Source organism: Thunnus thynnus, chromosome 14, assembly GCF_963924715.1.
Source record: "Thunnus thynnus chromosome 14, fThuThy2.1, whole genome shotgun sequence".
Lineage (NCBI taxonomy): Eukaryota > Metazoa > Chordata > Actinopteri > Scombriformes > Scombridae > Thunnus > Thunnus thynnus.
In genome coordinates, this window is record NC_089530.1 from 13,359,068 (window position 1) to 13,387,054 (window position 27,987).

The 27,987-nt window shown below is 37.8% G+C and overlaps 1 protein-coding gene and 1 long non-coding RNA gene across 3 annotated transcripts; one reads left to right on the forward strand and one right to left on the reverse strand.

The window, feature by feature from the left end:
* hcrtr2 (hypocretin (orexin) receptor 2) lies at nt 1-27,987 on the reverse strand. Its single transcript, XM_067609924.1, has 7 exons — nt 27,210-27,987; nt 8,441-8,619; nt 2,947-3,190; nt 1,710-1,825; nt 1,369-1,589; nt 1,038-1,159; nt 1-595 (listed from the first exon to the last, which is right to left on the reverse strand). Exons 1-7 carry the CDS (start codon nt 27,424-27,426, stop codon nt 426-428), a joined length of 1,269 nt encoding a protein of 422 aa, XP_067466025.1. The 5' UTR covers nt 27,427-27,987; the 3' UTR covers nt 1-425.
* On the forward strand, nt 5,910-14,008 carry LOC137196930 (uncharacterized). Of its 2 annotated transcripts, XR_010931338.1 has the most exons (3): nt 5,910-6,460; nt 10,190-10,243; nt 10,521-14,008. It is a non-coding gene; the product is annotated as an uncharacterized lncRNA (long non-coding RNA). The 2 variants fall into 2 exon arrangements; XR_010931337.1 differs by having other exon boundaries at nt 10,190-14,008.

Consider the following 27,987-nt stretch of genomic DNA (forward strand, 5'->3'; position numbering starts at 1 on the left):
TTTAACAGTAAATTAATCAATCATAATCTGAAATACTGAAGCGAAAATAAAATTATGCATTCAAAATAGTACATTTACAGTACAATACAATAAAAATATCCATGTGAAATTAAATCATTTCACATAATCTTCATCATAAAGTACATGTAGCATTTGTATGACTTATTACATACTATACATCCGAGAGTCCTACTGTGCCTGTGATCATGTCAAAGAAGTCAAAGGGTCCTCAGAAAACTGTTCAGTTTTCTAAAGATCTCAATAAAGGGTCCTGTGAAACTTACTAAACATACCAACAATCATTCTTTTCTATTCAGATGCTTGTTTTTATAATCAGGTTTTCACATTTGGATTTCCACATTAATGATGACTGTGTCCTTTGTTGCATGGATTAGTCATCATAACTCCTCACCTGGATTATTAGACTACACTATCTGATCTGATATACGTGACACATTGTCTATGTTGTTAAATTGAGTTGACAGGGGGTTTCGGCTCTCTGTGTTTGTTCTGGTCCTTATTCTCTTTGTCCGATTTTGGCCTTGACAATAACAATGGCAAGAAAAGGCTGCTTTGAACTCCTCGCGGAACTTCCCTGGGAAAAGAGAGAGAGAAATCAAATCCACACAGGAAACCTTCAGTTTGAACATTTTACACACTTTGGATCAAAAAAAGCATTTTTTCAGTCCTCTAGTCATTATGACTTTCAGATTTATTAGTAACAAATGTTGAAGAAGATTTAGTTGACTGTATTCAGCATCATAAATACATAATGTTTTGTTGCTTTTCAGCACAGTACATTATGACTAATAGCTGAGATGTGTATGTCATGGATCATTTTCAGGGCCATGTGACAATTTTCATGTAAGAAATGTTTGTGACAAATTCAACATTGTCTCAGATTGATATTTGTGAATGCAGAACTAGAAGAAAGATTTAAAGCAGTGAGTTTTATTGTTGTTGCCAAACTGTCCATCAGAGGGCAGTAATGGCCTCATAAAACTGGTCTAAAGGGATTAGACAGGTTACAAACTTACCACTGAGGAAATTGTAGATGATGGGATTTGCTGCACTGTTGGCATATATGAGCCAGTGTGAGAAAGTAAACCATGCATACACTGTCTCTCTGTCATTTGTCCTCTTGAAAGCCCCAAAGACTCTGCAGGTAAAAGTATGGCATGGTATCAGTATGAGATTCATTCACTTTGTGCATGATTTCAACATTACACAAGCAGTCAGTATAAAACACAAAAGTACCAAGGTGACTTCAGAATGAAAAATATTACAGTTTATCACAGTCTCTTATTTATCTCTCTCTATTTGAGTGGCTTATGGTCCTCACGGCAGCAGAGCATGAGAGATTACTACCTTTTCATGACATTGAGCACGCTGATGGGCAGGTAGCACAGAGCAAAAACAAAGAGCACCACCATCAGCATGCGAGCTGTCTTGCGCCGGGCTCGGACCTGTTTGATCTCAGCACAAACAGTGCTGGTCCTGACCCTAACAGACTCTCCCAGCCCTGGAGTCCGACCTGAGCACTTAATGGATCTCCACTTCTTCTGCAAAACTGATGTGCTTCCAGGAATCTATTAAAAAAATATTTGCATACATCAGACAGTGTAAGCTTGCCAGAGGAAGATCAGTTTATTTATGTTTGAGTCTGGCATTTTAAGAGCTGATGTAAAAGGCTAGAATATTGTACATACCTGTTGACACCACAGCTTGTGGCATATCTGAATGTATGCCAGGACCATGAGACATAATGGTGCAAAGTATGTGACAATGAAGAAACAGATGTGATACACCTTGGGGTAGATCTCAGCTGTGGAAAGAACATAATCATGATTTCACACAAAGGGACATACAACAGGCAATTTGACTGAAAACTGCTGGAAATAAGGAAAAAAAATGTTTGTTTTTTTTAAGGAATAGTCATACATTGTAGCAAATGCTCTTCTATTCTACTATCAACTGTCCAATAAAAGCAAGTTCCAAAGACTAATAACAGAGATCACGTTTTCAGTCTCTGGAGAGTAGTTCCATGTAAGGCAGAGGCAAGCTTGTTGTGCAACATATCACTAACTCTTGACTTAATACTAAAGTTATTTACAATGTACAATATAGTACAAAGAGGTTGTGATATGTAGCACAACAAGCTAGTGAAGCACTGTAAACAGACCCATGTTCCCACACATTTATTGTGGTGTCTGCCATACATGAAACTACTCTTCGGAGACTGAAAGTGTCAACACTGTTGTTAGTCTTTGGAGCTGTTTCTAAACAAATGAACATGCCCAGACTCTGTTGTTCCAGGCGAAGGAACATGTCACCCAGTGCAACAGTGTGACTCACGGACATGTTTTTAATCGTTTTTGGAGAATAAAGGAGGTCTACAGCAGGCTTTTGATACACACACAATACTTGTAAGTCTGATCAGTTCATTGCTGATTTGTCTCTGCACATGTGATTTGTTGACAGTAAGAAAAATATAGAAAATATAACTCAACAAGAAAGTGAGTGTGTATTTCCCAAAATGTTGGACCTTTAATACAGTAAGCCTACAAAGAATATATATGCTATATCTGACATCGGAGACATTTCAATTGATAGTTATTTTTTTCATTGACTCTCATCTTCATGTGTCAATAAAAGTAAGCAATCAATGTTTCAAAGGTATAAAATTGATAGTCTGCCTGTAACTTAATGAAGGTGAGTGGTTGAAAAGCTTTTTTTTCTTTGCAAGGTTCTCCTCTTTTGAGGTCTTTGATCAAGGAGAAACCCTGACCTGTCTTTTTAAAAAGAAGCCCAGCAAATGTAACTGTAAGTTGTCCTTTTTGTCCTTTGGTTAGTCATCTGGTCTCAGTTTAACCCATGCATCTGGCAGTATACAAAATATTTTGTACAATGTTTTCATGTGTGTGAGTGGGATTGGTGAAAACTAACCTCCCCAATGTTCATCACACACTGTAAACAGGCTTGTCTTGTTTGTGAGTTCAGGCAGCAGGCTGCTGCACTCCATCACAATAGCCTGAGGGATCATGATGATGCACGACACAACCCAGATGACAACAATACTCTTGCGAGCCCTCTTGGCTGTGCTCTTGAACATCAGTGGGTGGCAGATAGCATACCATCGGTCTTGGGCAATGCAACTCAGTGTTAGGACTGATACGGAAACGGAAATGGTCTGAAAAAAATAGATAAAATAAACACCAGTTAGATAGAAACAATATTCTGGGAAAGGTATTTTCATTACTTTCACTACTAGTCAGAATCCAGAACATGGATCTGACAGCTTCTCATTTCATTCATGCTTGACAAATAGCACACATGAAATGTTCTGCTGCCTTTTGAATTTTCAAAATGTGTTCTTGCTGAGGTTTTTTTCTTCTTCTTTTTAAATCTCTGAGACATTACATGGCTCTAAAGCAAGTCCTCAGCCAACAGTCTTTCTACTTAACTATAACCTCTTATATCAAGCAGTTTGAGCATCCTTTTATTTTGTCAAACACAAGCACAGGCTACAAAAGTAATTGCAGCAACCACAGACAATAGTTTCCACTTAAGTGTTTTAAAAAAGGGTTACCAAGAATTAAATCCATGCATTGTTACTTAGAATATTAAATCACTTTGCTTTCTGTGGTAGAGATGAAGGATCTGAAATGCAACCTCCTTTTCATTTTGTGAAAAAAATAAGAACAAGCTCCATCAGACAAAACATATTCAGTATTAAATAGTCTGAATTGCATCCTTGATAAATTTTGCAGTATAACAGTAAATTATGTTTAAACTGGCCCTGACTAGTGGCATCAGCGTAAACAATGTGGTGGTGAATAAAGCACCATGATGGCTGATTTCATCCATTTTTAATTTCCAGGGTGAATCAGATTAGCAATCACTTGTATTCACCAAAACACAATGGGTGCAAACACTTTCACAATAATAGGATTGAACCTCTTAATCCAGTGTATAAGAGCGATGGTCTAATGGTAATCAAATGATCCACCAGCACAGTAACGTCACAGATGAGTGAGTGCAGATTAGCAGGGTTCAGTTAGTCTGATAGTGCAAGGGGTCAACAACAATCTTCTTCCTCATCTCTTTGATGGAGTGCAATCTACTCTCACCTTTATCTGAATTACACACCTGCCTTGCCCTCAAGGAGACAATGGGGAAGGCCAGGCCGTACCAGATGAGGTGAGATTTCAACTATCGATTTGTGAAATTGGACCAACATTAGATGTGGCATGTTTATGCACTTCCTGTGTTGGAGATCCTCTCAAGCCATTTTCAGGGTGTTGCTAATTTTTGCAATTTTACGTGGGAGATAAACCTGGGGGTTAATTTCCTGTGGGAAAATGAATGCTCAGCTCCATCACTTTGAAATGTTTAGCTTAAGGATGCCAGTAGTACACTAAATCACCTTTGCTGACTCATTTTGTTGATTTGCCCTGTAGGCAGAAGGGGACAAATCCCCACATAATTGTCTTCTGCCTGACAGAAATTCAATAGTATATTGACAGCTATGCTCAGCTTTGTATGATAACCTTGAAATATTCCGGGATGATGATGTTAAATGCTGATTACGATGAATGTGATACAGACAGAAACCACAGGGAAACCTGTCTTGTTCACATCATATACAGTACAGAGTGGATCACCTGGTAGGCGAACTGCAGGGCGTCAGTAACAATTTTAAGATAGGACAATCAAGACACTTCATTGCATCTTTATATTGTCAACAAATCCCATGAAAAGACCAAAATCAACAATGAATTGATCCTACTGAGAATTGTCTGTGTAGCAAAAGCCTGATATATCATATTTCTCAGTGTCACCTCACCTATTAAAACACATCAATGCCACACAATAGCACTCATTAAAATATGGGCACTGTCATTTATTTTGAGCCAATCCCACATACAGTCCTGCTGGAGTAAATACTCACCAACAAATATGTATTAATCCACAGCTGAAAATAGTCCCAGACAACTGCACTATTTACTCCTGTTTGAATAAGGTTTGAAATAACGACATGAAGTTATTAAGCCTTTAAAAAAATGTAATTATGTTGTAATTGTCTGTTTTTAATGGGCTTGGGGCTAATTGCCACAGACAGGGCAGCAAAGCGGAAAGTATAAAGAGACAGACCAAACCATTGTTGGTTTTGGTATTTTCATGGAGTTTATTGACAATAGGACAAATCTAGGATGTCAGGCATTGCTGTATACAACTGAAATTGGTTACAGGTTTTTGTGGATAGCAGGATTTGCTGGCAGATGGTAATTTTCTCCCACAAAAGAGAAGGATGCCACATTGGGAAAGAATGTCAGTTTAAGGACATTTCTTTCCAGTTCCCACAAACGACACTTATTTGAAGGCCTGATTATAGCTTCAATAACATTTCATCAAATGTTTGTTGCAACAACTTCCTTAAACTACTGTCAAGAAGATGTGACTTTTTTAACTGCAATTGCAAAAATGAAAAGATGCTGCACTTCATTCAAGTATTAATAAGACACCTTTTTGTAATATTGCACCTGTTTAAAAAAAAATCCCTAACCTTTTTTTCATAAGTGTAGCCGAGGGTACTTTTATCTGACATTAAAATACCATTATTACTGAATTTCTTGGCTACCACTAGTTTCTTATAAATTCTGTTCAGAGCGAATATGTTTTGGTTAGTATTTACATCTTCAATTCATTATAAACAATATATTTTGCCATATAGGGTAGCTTGTTTGCAGCATACTGGGTGAGCCTCATGGATGTAGTGTAAATAGAGTACAACGTACCTTGTTTAGTTTTATTATATGTGATTGGTTGTTTATGAGTCATGTCTTGTTCCCTGTATTGTGATTGGCTGAGGGGCGGGAGCTAGCAAGTATGTGGTGAGTCGGGAAAAAACACGGAGAGAGCGAGAACAGTTACAAGAAAGCAAAGCAGAGAAAAACACGAGAAGAGATGTAATTACAAGAGTAACGTTCCAAAGTATGTTTGTAAGTTATAGTGCTGTAGAAATTAGAGCAAAAGACTGTAAACCAGCGAACGTCGTATGTGTGTACTGTGAGTAGTGAAGTAAAACGTCGACACATTAGCCAATGTTGTGAGTTAGCCTTTGCAGCTAGTTAGCCTAGCTAGCTGCCTACAAGGGACTCCTCTGAACTGCCCATAAAGTGATTGGACTATTCGGCTAGTGCTTTGAACTGCTTCAAAAGTGATTGAATTGCTCAGAAAGGGCTTTTAACTGCTCCAAAAGCGCTGGGACAGCCCAGATAGCGCTCCAGGTGACCAGGATAAAGCCTGGTAGCCCCTCTGGCGACGAGGGAGACAGAGGACTCCAATTGTCGGGCCGCTCCTGTCCGCCTCGGCTCGCCACGGTCAGCCACCTTCCCGCCAGTTTATTCCACCATGCTTGATTGTGTAACATCAGGACTCGGAGACTAACGCTGCTATTGTGAGTACTGGGCTTTATTTTCTGCTCGTTAAGAGTGAAACGGCTTCATCTGTTTTTGGCCATCACGTTCCCCAGTATCGTCCGGGCCTGCAACGGGGGTTTGTTTTATTTAATTTCCAGTAATTTTTGGGTTGCCGGCTTGTGTGAGTGTGAGGGTGAGAGTGTGTGTGGGCCCACAAGATTAAGTGCCAGTTAAAGGGTACCATAAGAATTCATTCAAGTCAATTTTTTCTACCTTTGGCATTGCATTATGGTATTTAGAGAGCAAAAAGTACATTAAGAGATACAATACTATAACTCAAGAAGGTTAAAGGGACACATATAAAATTTATTTGTGTGAGTATAAACTGTTTATTTTTGTGAAGGGTCAATAGACTGCTACCTCCTTGGGTTACTGTTATTTTAGTGTGTGTATTATTTTCATTTGAAATGTCTTTTTTCCACTTTAGTTAATACATTTTGAGTTAATTAGATAGTATTCTGTGATTCTTGTTAAATATAAACATAACTAAGAAAGCCACAAAAGTAAGGGAAGAAGTAGTTATTAATTATTAATATTAAAATACACTCTAAAAGACAGGAATAAGGGCTTAACTAAATCAAATTAGGGAATTAAGTTTACGAACACAGGGCAATACCTATAGGAAAAGGTACAGAAATCGCTACATAAGAAATGAATACATGAAGAAAATAAATTTGTTCAAATTCCAATTTTGAGATTAAAAGTACATTCCTGACCTTGGAAACAGAAGTTGACAAAACAATCTCATAGATATAATGTGTATATATAGTATATAGGCCCTTTTTCAAAAATGATGAGTTCTTTGTGGCTTTAGTTGCACCCTACAGATAACTCATTAAAGGCATTACAGACCTTCAATACTAGCTAAGGTAGCAGCTGTATGCTTTCATTTAGGGTTTCCAATATACAGTATCTTTTTCTTGTGCTGCTTTAAGCCAATCTCTCTTGCAACTACAAACCGAGGACTCAGTTTGTGTTGCTGCTGTTTCAGTAACTTCTTGTTCATTCATAACACAGTTTCCACAAACAATCCTTTTCAGGCATCAGTCATGTCATTGGATTTACAACATACTGTATTGCAGATGCATACACAGTAATATTACAGAGGCACCATTTTGGTTCTTTGGGGATGATCCCTCCTGAGGCCTGTGGCAAAATGCTACACACTATACAGGGAGCATTGAAGTAATACCCAAGTGGGAATTAGTTTGGTAGAAAAAGATCTTGTTGGATTTACAAAAGCAAAGGGAAGTAGCTCTTAGAAATACTGTCGCAGCAGCAATTACAATACAGCAGCAACTACACTGCTGAATCACTGCCATGAGGTGTGATGTGTGTGGTGAGCTAGGGGTCAGCATGGCAGAACAATTCACATATTTTTTTGTTCATGTCTGGATTGACTAATTCACGAATTTACAGGAATCTCTTGGTTTAACACCACATCCACACAGAACTTGCCTTGTACATCACAGTTATTCAGGACCACACGTTGTGCCATGGTGGAGATGAAATTCACTTTGATATGTGCATAGAATATAGTTGGATTGGTTTAGTGTGCAGGATATAGGATTTGTACAGATTTTGGTTCACTCTCTCAATACTGCTGTCCATGTGGCCGACAGTGTGATATCAAAAAAGGGATGATTTTCCTTTGACAGATGTATTCGCATGGTGGGGATGATGCTGCAATAGAATTTTGAAAATGGAGAAAGCAAAAGACTTGCCTAAGGCATTACACCACCATGGGATAACATAAAGGGTCTCACATTGTGCCCATTTCATGGGATATGAAATACATATTTTTTATATTCATCAATACAGAGTGAAGAAAATGTAAAAATAATAGAAACACAGGTCTTGGTCTGTATTAAAAAAGCTTTTAAGAGTGAAGTAGTTTGGATCAAATCAAGATTTCTAATATCCTGTATGAAACACAGATGTCAGAGTTGATCTCTTACCTGCAGATAAGGCACAACTTTGCAAAGAGTTTTTCCAAAGAACCATGTCTCTGTGATGTCTACCACAAGACTCGCAGGCAGGCAGATGATGGTGACCAAGACATCAGCAAAGGAGAGATTCACTATGAAGTAGTTGGTCACAGTACGCATGTGGCGGTTTTTCCACACTGCAAAACAAACTGAAAAAAAAGATGCACAATATACAATATTTATCACATTAGCTGCAGGGTATTTAATGTTAATCACTGCTGTCTTGAAGGCATATTGTCAATCACAGTGTTTGAATCAAAATTTAATAATTATTAATTTAATTATTGAAGGAACATTACTGATTACTGTGTTTGTAGCGTCAAAGTTAGATAAGGCAATTTTTCCACACTCATTGACACATCACATATATTCTGTCTGTTGCTAATTACATTTTCTATGGTCAGATAATGAACAACTGAACAGAGATAAATGTTAACAGTTTCCCTGTTTCATAGTAGTTATACTAACCGAGAATGTGCTCATTCAAACTGGGAAAGTGAAGAAATTTGACTGAATTTGGAAAATTCTGGTTCATTAAGACTTTGGTCTTATTTTCACAGTTTTGCCAATAATATCTACTTGTTATGATAATATTGTATATGCCAAAGTAATTGCTGATCTGGAACATACATTACAAGAACAACTTACTGCGAGGATTAGTACATAATGTATAGTCTTAGTATGGAGTTGGGAAACAGATGTTGCCTCTGGAATTATGCATGAACTTGCATTCCCACATGGCCTCACTTGTTATGCAATATGAATGAACAATATGACAGAGAGAATTTAGGATGGTGGGTATGTAAAGTATGCCCACTCTCAACAATATGTATGCTTATGTATGTGTAGTAGCAGAGATGCAATTTCAACCATGAAAGATACACTAAGTGGTGAAAATGATGAAGTGCGAGTTCAGATCACACAGTCATAGTCAAGAGGTTTCATTGAAATTGACTTATTAGTGGAGTAAATCGTGTGGCTCAGAATTAGAATTTAAGCTAGCTTGTGAAAAATGATGCACTCTCTAGAGAGCACTCATAACTAATACATCGCTAATTACTTTTTCAATTTACATTCCAGCCAAGTTTTTAACTATAAATCAAGTTTTTGTCCCAACTTTTGACTCGTCCTTATTTTTAAATAAACACTGGGTTAGAAATGTCTACAAAACTCATTTCTCATATGTGTACGACCACCTGCCTCCTGATTTATTTCTAACAGAGTAAATGATGAACTGAACCAGGTGCAGGTGCAGGCAAAGAACTGCTCCTCTGAGGATTACTCTCCCTCTTGCATGTGTTGTAATTTTTACTTTCAGACATGTTTTTAGCAGATAAAAATAAAGTATTTGACTGTAGGTGGTTTGGATATAGATAGTTAATGTTCACTGAAGAAGCATCTCCTGACACCGGTGTGATTGAGAACCACCAGTAGACAGGCAGTCTGAGGGTTTAAATAAGGCAGAGGACAGAGACCGGAGTAGGTCTCAGGTGTTCCAGTGTACAAGACAGAGACAAGAGAAGGACACCCGATAGCCCTCCTTTACTTAAATTTTTCTCTGCCACTCTTGTGCCTGTATGCTGCATGACAAATATACTTCAGATAATATAACACTCTCCCCACATCTTATAGCCTATCCTAAAGACCCTGCACACGTACGCAACTGTCTCCAGGGTCTAGGCTCCATTTATCTGTGTTGACATGACATTTATGTTGCAGCAACGAAAAGGAAGACCTTCTTCTATGTAGTGCAGGCGGCACATGAGGCAGCAGGTACGACGTTGAATCTCAGCCGGTAGTCGAGATGCTGTGATAAGCTTTAATTTCATTGTTTTACAGTTTTAAATGAAGCTTTGTTCAATAAATGCTAATCTTCTCCATCACTCCTGTTATCCAACACTGTCAAAGTCCTTACATTCTCAATTCTCAAGCCAATCAGTCCTTGGATGCCAGAGATGTTTAATGATAATGATTTAATTACAATTATATTTAATTACTGTCATTCTGTCCTTCCACCTCCCCACAACCACCGCAACACAACGACCTGCAGGATGTCCAGAGAGATTCAACGGAGACTTTCCATCGACTAGTTGCTGGCTTTACTGCACCAGCATCTAGACTCCAGGGGATCCTGTCCTACCTCCTATCTTCACATAGATCTAAGCTTAATGAGCATTTTTCACATCATTAGAATCTTATCACCAAGTCTTTTTTCTGTTGCTAACCTAAATATTGTCATACACTTTCTATTGATCTCGATTGACCTTACTGAAGTGTTGGCAGAGACAGAACAGCACATTTCCAATTATATTCAGCCATGTGTTTAATAGTGCTGATTTTTTACAATGCTGTGGGACACGTGGTATTTTGTTTACTTGCAACACAAGCCATTGATTCAAGTCTGCGTAAGGAGCTTGTGCTGTTTTGTGTGCCTATTTGAAATGAAGTGGAAAGCGTGCCCACCCGAATCAAACTGGCACTGTGCCAGTTGGGTTTTAGAGCGCTGCTGTCAATTAGACCTCTGCTCTTGTTGTGCTCAAGTTGTGAACACATTGACATATCATCACCCTTCAAGCTGATATGATGAACTTGTTATTAAACAGTTGCCTATTTACACATTCAGCAGTTATGGAGCAACATTATTATTCATTTGGAGTCGTATGTCTGTTCACATGATAAATGTACTGTAAGTCCAATATTCACTCTCTTTTAGCTCTGTTTTTGGTCTTTACCAACTTTTAAGGGACATATCTGGCTCTTTAGTTGACAAATGCTCCACAATTTTCGCCAGCTAATTTCTAACTATCTGTTTGCTGTTTAGTGCTGAGCAGGTAGTGTAGTGTACGACACTATGAGAGCAGTGAGATTGAACCAAAACAGTAAAGTTGCAGCCGGACAGCTTAACAATGAGCTGAAGTGGGCTATGAAACTCCATAAAGCTGCAGAGTCAGATGATAATTCTCTGTAGGTTCATCATTGTTTTGGAATTTTCCATCTTTAGAGGTTACAAATTGGGTTACATTGGGTCAAGCTTGGCTTTGAGGTCACACTGTAATTCTTAATTAGAGATTAAGATATCTTCTCCTTGTCTGTGATATCTTGGGGAAGGCAGATACCTCTCTGATAGAGGGTATATCAGCATTTCCATGGTTACCAAGGTCAGAGGAGGCTTCCCTAAACAACACAGATAGGTGGATGACACAGTCAGACGCTCAAACCAAAACTGCTGAAATTACATGCAACGTTACTTGAACGGTCGTGGGTGAAGTGCAGTCCCTTGTTTAGAAACTAGTGAACCAATCAGACTAATTCTTCATATTGTAGGCTGATAAAGACTAGGACTCAGACCTTCAGAGGGCAGAATGGAAAGAGACAGCATCTGACCAAAACACTCTGGTGTTTACTGTTTTTGGTTCTCCACTTGGCTAAGTGCTTTTTACATTTAGACATACATTTTCAGCTTTAAGACATCAAAAGTCTTGTGTGCGCCTTTCTCCACAGCAGACCATCGTTCAAAATATCCACAACAATCACTACAACCTTCACATTGCAAACTGTCATTTAATACATTTTTTATTATAAATTATGTTATAGTGCACTCAGAGTCTACTGAGGTGAGACAAAGAGCAGGTGGGACAGAAAATTGCATGTGTAGGCTTGTAGGCATAAACTGCGAGAGCTAGCCTGGTTAGCAGGCTACTAGTATAGCACAAGCTGTAAATTATACAGCTTCTATTCAAATGCTTAAAGATCCCCAATAGACATATTTATTATATTTATAAAATTCTCTACTTTGAATAATAATGCATGTCTAATATGTTTTTTCTACAACAAAGTTCAATTACTTAAAATTCTTAAAATCACATCTCATTCTCCATAAAAAAAATCCATCTCAAAAGTTTAGCTACTGTACACAAGATGTCTACTATGTCACTAAAATTCAGTTCAGTTTATGTGCACTGGAGGATTGAAGTTTCCACATTACACTTGTGTAGATTGAATGCTGGACCACGATTGGCTCCAAACTAGTTGTGATGTCACAAATCATGCTCGTAGGTACACACCTTACACTCAGATTTTCTGTGAGCACAGAGAAACTTTCCACTTTCAGAAAATGAATGTGAAAACACATTTTTGAGTGGAGGGGGGCTTTAAAGATGTTTTAAGACATAAAAATACTGTCATGTGTCTGTTATGGTTTAAAATTGTATCTACTTCTACCTCACTGAAAAATTTGGAACATATGAATATGCAAATATTTTTTGTGGTTCTTTAGTTTGCTCCTCTGGATTTACTAGTGTTGACTGACTGCTGTCAGATTTAATCGGTTTCATACTTTTTTCCTCAAGCCTTGAAGCACAGTAGGGTGATATTGTCTTATATTGATATTGTCACTTTAAAACGCAGGTGTGATAGACATGCAGTGGATTATGTAAGAAAGATGAACAGTCTAGACTCTGAATGTAACTACATACAACATCAAAGACATGAAAGACATGATACAGTCAAGTGAAATTATCTGGTTTTGCATATTTTATAAGCACTCTAAGTCTGAGAATGTTTTACAATGCACAATATAATCATGTCTTAAACACAACTTGTCTGACTTGTTTGAATTAATTAGGCTATTTGATCATTTGAGAACAACCAGTCCAATCCATGAATGCTGTTCAACATTGTGAGTCATGTCACTGATCCTCCCCTGGGCCTGATTTCGGATGAGAAGTGCAACGAGTTTCTTTCCTTCTTTACTCAGATCTCAATTAGAAGTTGCATATTTCTCCCCCAAATCCCCCTGTCTCTGTTGAAAAACCCTGTGCAGTTTCCCTCTGCTCATTTTCAACACTGACTGATATGGTAAAGAAAGTGAAACCTTCAACTTGTCCTTTAGATATTCTTCCTATAAAATTTCTAAAGGAAGTTTTAAGCACAGTAAGCCCCTCTATTCTGCAAATTCGAACCTGCTCTCTGTCAACAGGTTCCGTTCCTGATTTTTTTTTTAAAGCTGCTCTTGTCCAACCACTTTTTAAAAAGCAGTCTCTTGATTCCTCTGATCTTAACAATTTTGACTTGTGACGACCTCTCCGCTCCATTAGATGTTCCTGTGTTCTTTTGGTTCGTTTTGCTGGTTTTTCTTTGTTTTGCAGGATCTGGGGCAGGGCGGAGGGTCATCATCTGCTTCATGAGCCACACCAGGCCCAGATGTGGTTTCTTGTATATATTCCACGGAGCTTGCTCTCCTCTCTTCCTCTCCCACCGCAGTGCGGCTGTTTTGCTTTTGTTTACTGACACACATACACACAACCATACATGCTTACACCACTGATTAGTGACTTCCATGTTTCTTCTGTTTTTCATTCATTATTTGTAAATAAATATGCTTGTCCACAGTAGTAAATTCGCCTGGTTTCCCTTTTTTGCTGCAGCTGAGGAGCTGGGCTGTGACAGACTAATTTCTAAGTTCCCATTTTAAGGTTTTAGAAAAGGTAGTAGCAGATCAACTGCAAGCCTTTATTCATGAAAACTTTTTTTTTTTTTTTTTTTTTTTTAGAAAAAAACATAGTATTGAAACTGCTCTTCATAAGGTCATAAATGGCTTTTTGCTGTCAGCTGATGTTGGCCATCAATCCATTCTTGTTCTGGGTCCAAGCGCAACCTTCAAAACCACTGACCATGATATCCTTTTGGACCGTCTTGAAACCTGGGTGGGTATCAGTGGCACTGCTATGCAGTGGTTCAGGTACTACATAAAAGACAAGCATTTCTTTGTTGGTATCACTGACTACAGGTCAGCTGCAATAGTTGTGCACTGTGGGGTGCCCCAAAGTTCGGTGCTTGGTCCAATCCTCTTTTCCATTTACATTTAAGCCATAAGTAGGCATATCAGTTTGCATTTTTACGCAGACGATACTCAGATCTATCTAAGCCATGAGTCTGCAAACTATCAGAACACTGTCAATCTGCAGAACTGCCTTCATAATGTCCATAAGTGGATAACACAAAATTTCTTGCAGCTAAATGCTGATAAGACAGAAATATTGATCATAGGACAAGATAGTGCATACCAAAATATCAACCTCAGCTTAGACAGATATGTTATATTGATGGTTCAATCCTGCTTTCTTCATCTCAGAAACATTTCAAAGATTAGACCATTTCTTTCTGCCAAAAATCTGGAAACTGTTATCCACACCTTCATTACCAGTCGATTGGACTACTGTAAGTCCTTGCTCTCTGGCATCAGTAAAAAAAATCCCTCACCTGCCTCCAGATCATCCAAAACTCTTCCAGGATTCTAACTGGGACAAGGAAACATGATCACATTTCACTGATCCTGGCTTCCCTACACTGGCTACCCGTTGCTCTTCCAATTGATTTCAAAATTTTATTGATTACTTACAAAGCCCAGAGAGGCCTTACCCCAAGTTATCAACCTCTCATTGCCCTATGTCCCTTCCTGTTCTCTTTGTATTTTATAATGTGTTCCGTTTTTATTGTAAAACACTTTCTGTGTTTTGAAAAGCGCTATATAAATAAAGTTTATTATTATTATTATTATTATTATTATTATTATTATTATTATTATTACTGTTTTTCATCCTTGCTTGGATTATTATAATGTCATCAGTGACATTAAGATTTATAATTCATATAGCAATACTTTGTCAAACACAGGTGTGACTAAAAGTTGCTTTCCATTTATGTGTGCCAATGCACCATTATTGCTGGTTTACTGGGATGACTGAGGCAAACATAAATGTTTTTTCCTGCTTTCTCCTTTTATGATTTTTGTTTTAATGGGTAATTTGACATCTTGCCAAGGGATGAGATATGAAAACTAACCTTTTGGCTAACACTGGCACATTTACAGTGTTCTTCTTCATTGTGCATTGTCCCTGTAAAACTATACATAAAAATGAGCCATCATTAATATTATTCGTTACATCTACTGTAATGTCTGCAATGACATCAATGCCCTGCATCCCACAGCTAATTACACTTTGCACTACACACCTGCTATTACATGATCAATCTAGATCATGTGTCAGCCCTTAAATGTAGCCAGCTATCATTCTTCCTAACAATGTGCTCATTTGGACAAAAGATATGAGGAGAAGTCAGGCATTTTAGTCAGAAACCTGCATCAAGAAATTGATCATTTGTAGCAAAAGACTACACAGTCTTAGATTTGCTGTTCTCAAAAAATCTACTACTGGAGAATTATTCCCCCTTTAACAAACACACCTGTGGCACTCTTGGATATGGGGTGTATGTATTATATTAACCAATAATTATATAATCATGTCTAATCACAAGTGCTACTTTCAACCTCTATAAACCTTTTACTGTCCTGGAATGCAGAGTTTCAAATATGAATACTATTGTGTCGTATTTTCTTTATTTCAGAAATTATTTAATTTTTTAAAATCTAATTATATTTGACAAAATGCAAAATTAATTTTGTTGTTTGGAGATGTGCCAAAGCACTTTTGGGCATTTTGCAGCCAGGCAGCAAACCTGGCCATGAAATTAATTAAAAGTGCAACAAAACAGCGGGTGACTGTTAATTGTTGGGGCCATACGGCCCAAAAGCATAGAGTAGAAAGATGAGCAAAACATGAATAAAGAGGTTTGAGTAATTTTAGAGAGGTGTATGGATATGTATACTGCAAGTACAGCAGTGCTCTCAAGAATAATGCCCATTCGCCAGTGCAAAGCTGCCTTCTGCACCATGTACTGACACCAAAATAGAGCTCTACATTTTCATTAAATCAACACCAAAAGCGTCAACACAATAGGAGGACCTCTGGCTGGTGGAGGGAGCTGCAAGTCATAGTATGAAGTGTTATTAACTATAATGGTTGCTCTGTACACCTCTATGAATATGTCTGAACATTACCAGTCAGCTGGTATCCAAACAGCTGATGAATGAGTGAGTGATTGTTAGTGATTAGTGATAGTGATTATTGTTAAGCATTATGAAGCATTTTCATGTCAACCAGCTAACGCAAGCAGGACTTCAGTAACTTCAGTGAACTAATTCTATTCCTCATTCACACCCAGTTACAAATGAATGCCACTCCATTATGCATACTAGAAAGTGCACTCTGACATCACTTTTATATTTGATACCAACCAACTCCTCACCCCTGTAAAGTGGCCAAACTTAATATTGCAGCTGGGAATGAGGAGAGGTGCAATACCTGAATTTGGACATTGAAATATGGCCAGAAATGGGGTTTGATGACATACATGTGTAACTTGAGATCAGCAAAGTAATGAATAGATTAATTCCCCTGGCAACAATAAAACTTTCTGGTATGTGTCTCTGGCCTTCAGAATAATAGCGTACAAACAAAACTACAGATGAATAATTGGCCAACAAACAATGACTACAGTAATATATACTGATATACTATAATATATTACCAATATATCAGAACAGTGTTCAAACTCACCTTTGATTTTTAATTAAAAAAATATTATGTCAAAACAGTTTTTCTGACAAATATAAGTTTTTAATAAGTTAACATTTGTGGAGATGACACTTTTATTCTGAATGTTTTGGACTTAATCTCTGAAACTGAATACCGGCACAAAACCTGAAGGCATAAAGCTTGGTCAAAATCATGAGGACTTCAAAGGACATTGTGGTTGCCTGTAGACAGGTTTGTAAAAGTTTGCTTTAATTACATGTTTTATTCATGCTGGGTTAGTTAAGGTTACACAGATCATTGGAAAGAATCGCCTCATGTTTCTTCCCCTGCTTTAGCCTGCAGCAGTCTATCACAACTTCTTCCAGAATTCTTCCTGAGGCTGTTTGTGCAGTCGACTCCAAAACCACTCTTTTCCATTTTTCAAATCACATTTATGCCTTCTATAAGAGCTAAATGAAGACTTAACTTTATTGATAAGTGTTTACATATGTGTAACCTGTAGGTGGTAGTATAACATCTGGATATAGCATGTTGATACAGGAAGTACCGGGAGGCTGAGAGAACGTGGCAATAAAGTACAATAAAGTAGCTAGCCTAGCTAGCATGAAATTCCAAACTTTATATGTTTTTATCCCTTTGAAATAAGAAACATTACAGTGTAGTCAAGGAAAATGTTCTTTTCTGTATAAGAACTCCAAAACATTTTTTGGTTGGAGTCTGAAGTGGACATCTTAGTTTCCATTTGTGAAAACATTACCAACAACTGCTGTCACTGCTGCCAAAGGCTCAGACCGGGCTGAGGTCTGGGATAAAAAAAACACCTTGTCTTTTTTGTCCTCTACCTCCAACATAACAGCGGCTGATGGAGGAGCTGATTGATCTCAATGACTAGTCTTTGTCCTGCCTGATGACCTCTTTAATCAAATGTCTCTCAAAGTTAAGCCCTGCCCCGGCGTCCTATTTCAAAACATATCAAACCACTGTGGAAAATTACAACCTCTAAGCCATTTCATAAGTGGTAGAACAAGAAGAGCAAAGAGTGCGCACACCAGTGGTAATTTCAGTGACAAATAATTTTTGTCATAGTTTTTGTCAATGATTTCACTGATGAAAATGAGACAATAACTAAATAAAACTAATTTATGATGACAAAAGCTATGACAAAATCTACTGACACTTTTGTTAACTAATAAAAACGAGATGAAAATGTGAGGGAGAAACGAGTTGGGAAGGCATCAAACGTATGGATAAATTTCACATTTAATGTCAAGGAAAACAAGACCCTTTGTAAACTACTTGAACTTGAAGCGACTTTTGCAGACAGGTCATCTCAAAATTCATGCAAAGGTAAGCACACTTAAATGTTTTTTTTTTCTTCAAGCTAACATTATTCTACCAGCTAACCTGAGCTGGTGTGTTTTCCTTGAACTTGTAGCCTAATAGAAATGACCCCAATAAGTGTAAAGTTTCACTGTCCTCAAATTGAAACAAATATTTAACACACAGAATTCACGTCTGAAGAAATGTTTACATTGATCTTTCAGTACCACACTAAAGTGTCAAAAAAATTTAATGTTAAACTTGATGTTCATGTTAATGACACTGTTACTCAATGACATATGACAGGAGAAAGGAGCAGAAATGTAGTATAGAGACGAAGCTGTGTGTGAATGTGTATGAGTTGGAAAGGGGAGGGGAGTGGGTGAGATAGAGAGAAAAATCAGAACTTAATTTTTTTCTCCACTTATTCAACCTCACAGATACAGAAGACCTCTTATGACAAGGATGGGCCATTGAGTGGAAATAAAGCTGGTGCATCCCAGCAGAACATTTTAACAGCTTTTAAGTGCGTCTAGGTACAAAAGTGACACTAAAGAACTTTTATTTATTTATTCTTTTATTGTGACTTGGTTTTATTTGTAAAACAAATTTTGTAAATCAAAATTTGCTGTTATAATTAACACGAGTGCATGCCCCAAAACCTTTTACAGGGACTACATCAAAAATTTGAGCTCACTTATATCTGACTTTGTCAAAACTTTTTTTATTTGACAAAGCCTTACAAGGATCTCTGTGAGATCAAAATATTGTTATCACAAGTTATTGGTGTAATGTTTGTCTGATTCCTGTCTTTCAATCCAGGGCCATCATTTTCAGGCTCTTGGGAATTTTGACTTATATCTTACCAAATCTCAGTGTAAACAAACTCTGAGGCTGTCCTGTATTACCCAAAGGATCTGTCCACACTGCAGCTGACCTTTTCCTAGTCTTGTTTTTCTAAAGAACAGACAATTCATATTATTTAGAAATAAAAAATCTTCCACTCTTGCTATCTCTAGCTGGCTTGATGCATCTCATGAGGACGTGGATAATTAGATAAACAGTTAAACATGTTGATTGTGTAAATTTCTGAATAATTTTCAATTAAAATGCCATTAAAGAGGACTTATTATGCTTTTTTTGGTTTTCTGTTATTTACATAGGCACCTGAGCAATGGAGCACGTGGAGCAAATGCATCCCCATTGTTCATTTAGGGAGATCAAAGTTAGGTTTTGTCTTTTTAAAAACTTATCACAGTCTCCACAATCAGGTGATTATATTTAAGTAGCCTTTGGCAATGATCATTTTACTATTTTCAACAACTGACAAAAACAAGTCATAAACAAATCACACATTTTTGGAACACCCTTTGAGTTGATTCAGCCAAACCTGTTGCTGATTGTTTGCCACAGCATGTTTTGGCTTTCAATCACGGTCTGTCAATCCACACAGGAGTCCACACAGGAGTCCACACTGTTTACAAAGGTGAGAAACATGCCATTTAGCTTAATGGCAATCATTGACTGAAAATAGAACATAGGAAATGAAAAGGCTGGTGTATGTTGGATGAACCTGCCAAACTTTAAATTAGCTAAAAGTAGGACTGTACTGTCGCTGACATGCCAAACCAATGTGCAAGTCAATGTTAGATAACCTACCTAATGTTAGCTCTCTGATCGGACAAGATTCAGCTGTTGAGATGGGACATTCACGAAGAAGCCAAATCAAATTCAGCTCAAATTCATGTAACGTGGCTATTAACAAGGCTGCCAACTCTAACGCATTGACTGTGAGACTCGTGCAACTGACACCTTTCACACATTCTCACACCACATGTCCATTTTCTCATGAAATGAAAAACAAATTCATAACTGATTATGTCGCGGCACAAAAGGAGGACACTGACAGCACACAAAATGACAAGACAAAGCAGCACAGTGCAGTAGCAAGTTACTCAGACCATTAGGGGGAGAGAAAGTAATATACACAAATCTATTATAATATAATACCTTCCCATGTATGCTGCTGAGAGTAATCTCAGTCTCCTCTGGCAGCAGCACAGCATTTCTCATTCTCCTCTTGCGCTGTAAATATGAAATAGCCATTCTTCTAATAATCATTTTCTATCCCTCCTGATCTACGAAATTATATACTGTTCTTGATGTATTCTTGGTTTTCACAGCTCCCTCAATCTGACTAATCTAGACTAGTGCAGATGGCTGTTTCTTGATTTAATCCAAGAGGTTAGGTCATGTGGAAATGCAGGAAATTTGTTTTAAATGTAATATAATGTTTTTTTCTGGGGGAGGGCAACAGACCCCCTGCCAATTATGTATCTTTCCAAGTTTGTTCCCCCATTTTAAAACATAACCAGGCACCAATGGTTATTTATGTACCATTATGATGGTGGATATCTATGTTAAACATGGTCAAAGTTCCACAATTTGAGGTTAACACATGTAGAAATGCTCCTTGCAAGTCAAAAGCCAGGGCTTCAGCCTGCTCTTAACCCTTGGTCTGCAACATTTTTCTCTATCCTGCCAAGAAGTTGACATAAGATTGTTGGGCATGCCCATAAACGGCCATTCGTTCCGTAGCCTTGGTTGCTAAGGTTGTTGTAGCTTACATCAGTTAGCAACTCAAACTCTGAGCTAACTGACGTAAGCTACCTGCCCAATGCAAATGGTGAAAAGATGACGTAAATGAGTGGCTGCTGAAGAAAAATAAACATCTAGCAAGCCAAAAGACCCCAAGAGAGTTGGCAAACCAAATGATGAGGGCAACCAAATGAGGGCAAATAGACAAATATTGTTCAGGTTTACTACAAAACATTTAAAAAAAAAAAAAAAAAACTTGCTCACCAGTAAATTGTGAGGGAAAATTAACCTCTTTCACCTTCCATATAGAATCCCATAATGGACAAAAACTACTGCATCACATCTAAATGACAAATGCTTCAGGGCTCAATGTGCTGTGAATAAAACTGATTTTATAGACTCAATTGTTATGATAATTATATAGATAAAGAGTATTCATGCCTGCCGTAATGACAGACAGTGATCCGTCCTTTAATTTAAAAAGGAATAAAGACATCTGTTCAATAACAAATAGTTTACAGTAACTTATTCACTCAACATTTTGGTTAAATACAGTAGACCAGCATAATTCATAATAGTTTTCTTCATAAGGACACAACTGCAGACTAATAAATTTATTTCCCATTTTCATTCAAGGGTACTTAACATTTTTAAAATGCCATTATCAAGTGGAAATATTTACACACATATTTCCACTTACCTTTTTATTAGCACTTATGATTCTTTTTAGATTATACTTTTGTGCTAATTTGATTATGTTTTGTCACTTTATCAAGCTAATTTCCCCTAAGGAATCAGTTGTTTCATCTCATATAGATGCTCCCTTCATTTCTTGATATGTTGATGTTATGTGTGATTGGCTGTTACAAACTACATGTGTTTCATGTGAACGTGATCATAGCTGAATTGGAAAAGTTGATAATAAGTCTTGTCAGACCGGTTATCCAGAAACGTGTTAGGTTTAGTTAAGCCAGATGCTCACTTTGATAAACTGATGTTACGTCAAAGCTTGCTGCTTAGAGTTGCTAGGTTGCATCTTTAGGACTTTCTGTTCAAAGTGATGTTTAATATCAGATATTTTAGCACTTTTACAGTCACTAAGACAAGCACATAACAAAAGCTCCTAATCACTAAAAATCACTAATCATTAAAAAAATCATTTAAAAAATCATTAAAAAAAAAAAACTTAAAAATGACAGCCTCCTAATATATCAGTCAAGTTTACTGAATTAGTTAGTTATTATTTTTAACATGCTTTTGGATTTCAAGACAACACAAGATGTATTAGCTTGACAAAAGAGAAGTTGGCATACACAGAAACAAACAAGGACCTGAAGTCTATTGTCTGATTTTGAACACTTGAACTATTAAGTAATTCATGCATCACAATCTAGCGTATAATTGGCCCATTTATCAACTTCAGACTCTTGGTTGGTGTGTTGTGGTCTGTGGGAGGCTACCACAGCAACAGTTTTGTGAACTTACTTCAAAGACATAACAAATCGTTACCTCCAGTGGGGGCTTTTGCTACGATGCCCATGCCTCTCAGCCAAGACTGAGTGGGACTCAGTGGAAGTCCCACACTGGCATCTGATTAGGCCACCCCCTGATGCCCCCTGCCATCTTAACACAGAGGTAATCGGCTTGTTAGTGTTGTGACTTGGAGGAGGCAGAAACGAGCTGGAAGTACAACACTGACATGGTATTATCTTATAAAGTAAATATGGTGAACTTGTTAGAAAGCAGTTGCCATTTTTAAATATGGTGTGGGAGTGCCCAAGGGTTGCAAAGTCCTTGAAGAGGGTTTCAGAGATGCTATCAAGCATATTGTTCAATACAGTTCCTTACCTGCCAGAAGTCCTGTTACTTAATGACAGCTCCAACTTGGAACTCTGAGTTAAGCAGAGACGTCTTTGGCTAGCTGGTCGTAAAGCTGCCAAGTGATTAATAGATCTTAGATGGAAAGCTCCTCATTCTGTCAATATACAAAGATGGCTTCTTGACTTCATAGACATAGCAAGCATGGAACACTGGGCTGCCAACATACACCAGACAAAAGCAGAAAATATTTCACACTGGAAAGAAGCAATTACTACAATAAAATCCTTAATATAAGTGTTCTCCATGTACATAAGGTCCATGGTGGGTGGGGTGGGAGGGAGCCAAAGGGAGGGATATAAGAAGGGGTTTGGGGGGTTGCAAAACAAATGCTCTTATTCCCTCTACAGTATTTTGTTTTGTTTTTGGTTGCTTGTCATTTTTTTGCTAATTTGTGATTATATTCATCTACTTTATTTGTGATATATCAACTTGTCACAAAAAAATGAAAGCAATTGCCTATTTACTGCACACATCCAGCAGATACGGAGCAACATTATCTTTCATGTGGAGTTATGTTTCTGGCCACTTGATGAATATACAGTACCAGTCAAGAGTTTGGACACACCTTCCTGTTCCCTTGAATGAGAAAGTGAGTCCAAAAGTTTGACTGGTATTATAAATCCAATATTCACTCTACTTTTAGCTCTGTTTTGGTCTCCACTTTCTCCTGAGGGAAATATCTGGCTCATTACCTGCTAAATGCCCCACTGTGATCACCAGCTAGTCACTAACTTTGTCTAGTGTTAAGTAACTAGTGCACAGCAGATTTATTAAAGTTTCTGCGCTGAAAACAGCAGCTTTCAGAGTCTGGCAACAATACTGATAAGAGCAGTAAAAATTAGCCTTAATCAAGTTGCAGGCCAGAAAACCAAAACAGTTAACTGAAAGAGACTAAAACGCTCTTGTAGAGGTGAGGGGAACTGCAGTCAGGTAATAATTCTCTGTGAGATTGTCACTATGAGTGACCACTTTCACATACATGTCATTTGATTCACTGTTAATATAAATATATTGATTATAGTGGCTTTAAAGAAGGAAGAACATGTATCAAAGCCCTTAAACAAAGTGGAATCAACTTTGTGTCTTCCAGTAAACAAGACTAAGGCTGTGTCTACAAAGAAGGCGAAGCTGATGGGAAAGTTGTGAGTTTTGCAGGTGGACGTAATCCAAAGTACTGGACAAAATGAAATTTTAGACTAGATGAAGAGTCAGGAGTTCAAAGTTATCAAAGTAATTCATCTTCAGGGGACCATAAATTTGATAACCAAATTTCACAGCAATTCATCTAATAGTTGTTGAGATAATTCAATAAAGAACTAAAAAGTCAACCTCATGGTTTCCTCACACCTTGCTGTTAAATCTACGATATGATTGTCAAATGGTTTTATGAAACATTAATCATGCTCAACAGAGTTTCTTTTATTAGAATGCTGTGGCATCTCTGTGTCCAGTTTTAAAAAAGTTCTAGTGTGATTTCCTTTCAGCAGCTGAACTGCTGTTATCAGCAGGTGAAGCTTGTGTGGTGCTGTTTGCAATTGTTTCCACTGTGCTTCTTCATCTGAGGGAGACAATTATAATGTTAATTTGCTAGTGCTGGCTCCGAAACTAATGGCCTTCCTGATAAAACATGTCAGGACTTCCCCAATAGCCCCTGGATTTATTAGACAAACAAATCCAAACTAGACAGAAGAGTTGGTCTGCTGGACAACTAAGTTCATGGAGTAATCACTGTAGCTGCGGCTCAGGTCTGCTAAGTGAGTAAGACATATTGTTATGTATATTTTGGTTATCTTTATCTGCAGAAGAGGACAAACTGGTGTCTTTGTTGCTTATTTGTGGACATTACACTGTCTTATATTAATATACAGGACAGGTCTGCAGTATTGATACGATTTGGATTTAAGGACCAAATAGAGAACCTGCTGGATTTAGAGAGTTGATTGATTGTAAAGTCTGATTACTGCAATCACAACTTGTGCATGCCCATGTAATTGCCAGTGTACATGTTTATTGGATTGCAAGACCTGCTGAATTGAGCTTTACTGGGCTATACTGTAGCAGTGTAACAGCCAGTTAAACACATGTTTGTATTTGGTTCATCTTTGCATGGTGTTTTCAATGTTATACACGTCCTGATATTGTTCAAGTTCATACAACAGTTTATGTACAATATATTCTGAATAGTGTATTATAGGCATTATCCAGCCAGTTTTGCATTGAAAATTGGATAATGGTAAAATGGCCACCACAATAGGTTATTTTTGCAAGTTGTCAGCAATATTTAACATGTTTTACTTGTTAAATAAAGTGGAAGTGGAACTGCTAGTGGCTAGCTACCTGATATCACCCATAAATCCTCCTGGCCCTCATTAAAACTGCTGCAGACACACCACTGCTGAGGAGTGAGTGTTATAAGAGGAAGAAAAGATATTGAATGAACTACACTTCCTCATCAAAATATCACTATCCTCTGTCTTTTTTTGTGACTTATATAGTAATGAATTCATTCAAAGAGCAAAAAGGTCATTAAATATGTAAAATCATTAAACATTTATTCTTTGTTTTATTTGAGCTGCAAGGTCTCATCCAAAATTTGCTTCATATTATAAACTGAATTCTACACACGAAATGTTGTCATTGTCAAAAATTGCAGAGCAGGTGAATCCAAATGCAGAGACCAGAAGCCAGGCTGTAGAAAACTTTCTTAATTTCTGGGATGGGATGGGATGGGATGGGATGGGATGGGATGGACAGGACAGGACAGGACAGGACAGGACAGGACAGGACAGGACAGGACAGGACAGGACAGGACAGGACAGGACAGGACAGGACAGGACAGGACAGGACAGACAACTCGACAAAGACTGAGCTGAAAACTGAACTTAAATACAAACTCAACTAATCAGACAACAAGGAACAGGTGGCACAACACAAGGGCAGGCTGGGAGCTGATAGGTTGGGAAGATACTGGGAGCAGGGCAGGGCTGATGAGACTGATATAGGGCAGGCGTGAAGGTGACGGCAGACTGGGGAAGAACATTGGGATCAGGACAGGGCTAACGAGAATGAATGCAGGGCAGGTGTAAGGAGGACTAAATGAACACAGCAGGAAAAACACAGCGTAAACAGAAACCAAAAACACAATGAGCACAGTCCAACCAATAAAGGCAGCCCAAATGACAGAAGGCCAGAAGTCTTAAAGTCCCTCAAAAAGTCCACCTCAAAACAAGCCCTCTTCCACACAGTCCAATCTTCACAAAACAGAAAAGTCAGAGGGCATCTGGTGGACAATGGCAACTAAGGAATACAGAGACAGACCTGCAAGAGTCTCTAGAGTCAGTGACATAACCATGACAGTCATAGTTATAATCTTCGAATACAATATTTCTGTTAAAAAATGATTGAACTGGTGAGTGTGGTATAAAATTTGGGGAAATTGTTGTGATACTGACAAACCACTGTTCAGCATATTGTAGTTGTAGTGTCTGCACAGCTGTTTACCAGGGTCTGCTTGAGTTTGCTGAGACAGCAATTGTGACCAAAAACTGATGGTAGTAATGAAAATGGTTTCAGTGAAGAAAATTTGCTTCAGATGATAAAAGAGGGAAGAATCCTGCAATGAGACAAAGAGGAAAAATCAGCACAAATAGCCAATGAGAGCTGAGGTGAAGATAGATCACACCACAAATGTGAAGTGAGCAGGTTGTTCTTTATTCATGTGTGGTGTCATTCTTTGTTGCAGTTATGCTGCAGCACACTATAAGAGCCTCAGCTGGGCGCTTTCAGTAGACTCCCTGACTTTAAATCCTTGCCAAATTTTTAACCAAATTCTACCAAGAAATTAGTATCATATATATATATTTAAAGCAGTGACAATAAAAATGTCTAGGGGTCCCTCTTAAGTTAAATGCTAGAATGAATCCTGCTCATAGCATTTTTTTCTACACTGCTTTTAATGTTGCCTGAGAATAAGCCAGAGGTTTTCTCAAATACATCAGAAAACTAAAACAGGGCAAAATGACAGAACATATGAGGAAAAAATGTCTGTCAAGGTAACAATGAACACTAAAATATATATTTAAACAAATCAAAATATTGTGATTTAGGATGTAAATCAGTGCATGCAATTTAGAAAGCTTTCATCTTTCAAAGTGCTCTTGCATATGTGTGAGCTCACAGTGTGAAATAAGTGATATTATTTGTACAATCTGTATCTTAAAAACATCCGTATGAGTGAAAATTTCGAGCTGCACTGGAGTCGCGTTGTGTATCCTCCTTGATGCTTCTCCATCAGCAGATGCACCGCACCACTGAACATCAAAGACAAACTTGGTATTTTAGAGTTTCATCGTTGTGGAGTTAAGTGTCACTCTCCTTGCGGCAATCACCCTGATTCACAATCTCAAAAAGTTGACTTGCTTTGACACTTAAGATTTTTTTTATTTTATTTTTGCAGTAGTCAATGGGGAACACACTTAAAATATATCAAAGATCAAACTTACCAAGCGAGTTTCCAATGAGTGACATGAAGAACACGATAATGTAAGCCACAATAAGAACCCATTCATACTGCTTGGGGTGCAAATACTCTCTCCAGATGTATCTCAGAAGTTCATCGTCCTCATCCACAGTGGGGTACAGATGTAACTCCGTGCTGTTGGCCACATGTGCGGAGGACAAACACTCTTCGCAATCCGAATTTCCAGTGATCCCGGACATCCTTCGAGCTTTTTGTGTGTTTGTTGTATTCCTGCTATTAGTCTTGTGTCTGCAGTGACCGCGGGTCGTTGAGCACACTGCCAACAAGGCACAGAAGAGCGATAATAACGCTCCCCACAATCCTCGTCAGTGTGACGCTGATTTCTTTTCTGTCTCCATGCAGGAGCACAGCAGGGTCAACCATACACCGACACAGCTGACTGTAGCGAACAATGAGCTGTAAGCCCACATCCCAAAACCCCTGTCACATGAAGCAAAGTACATGGGAGCAAGCATGAATGAACCAGAGAGATTTAAAAGCCTGCTGATATTGATGAACATTTAAAATATTCCCATAGAGAAGAATATTATTTTGACTCTGTAACAACATCATATTTAAATGCAGTTGTGTCATAAATCAAACCAAATAGGGTAGTTATTTTTACCCAGTGTAATATTACCTTTAGTCTTTATATTATTATATATCAATTAAACCAAAAATAGTAATTTTTGACATTATTCGAGTTATAGTTAGACAAAACAAGCTCAAGTTTTAACTTAAAATTGCCACATAATGTATTG

Excerpts from the sequence above, each read along its gene's own strand:
- hcrtr2 (XM_067609924.1), bottom strand. The coding sequence starts at position 27,426 with ATGTCCGGGATCACTGGAAATTCGGATTGCGAAGAGTGTTTGTCCTCC. Across the intron at positions 3,191-8,440 it reads AAGTTGTGCCTTATCTGCAG|ACCATTTCCGTTTCCGTATC; the intron begins GTAAGAGATCAA and ends TATTTTTTTCAG. Across the intron at positions 1,160-1,368 it reads GTGCTCAATGTCATGAAAAG|AGTCTTTGGGGCTTTCAAGA; the intron begins GTAGTAATCTCT and ends TTTTACCTGCAG.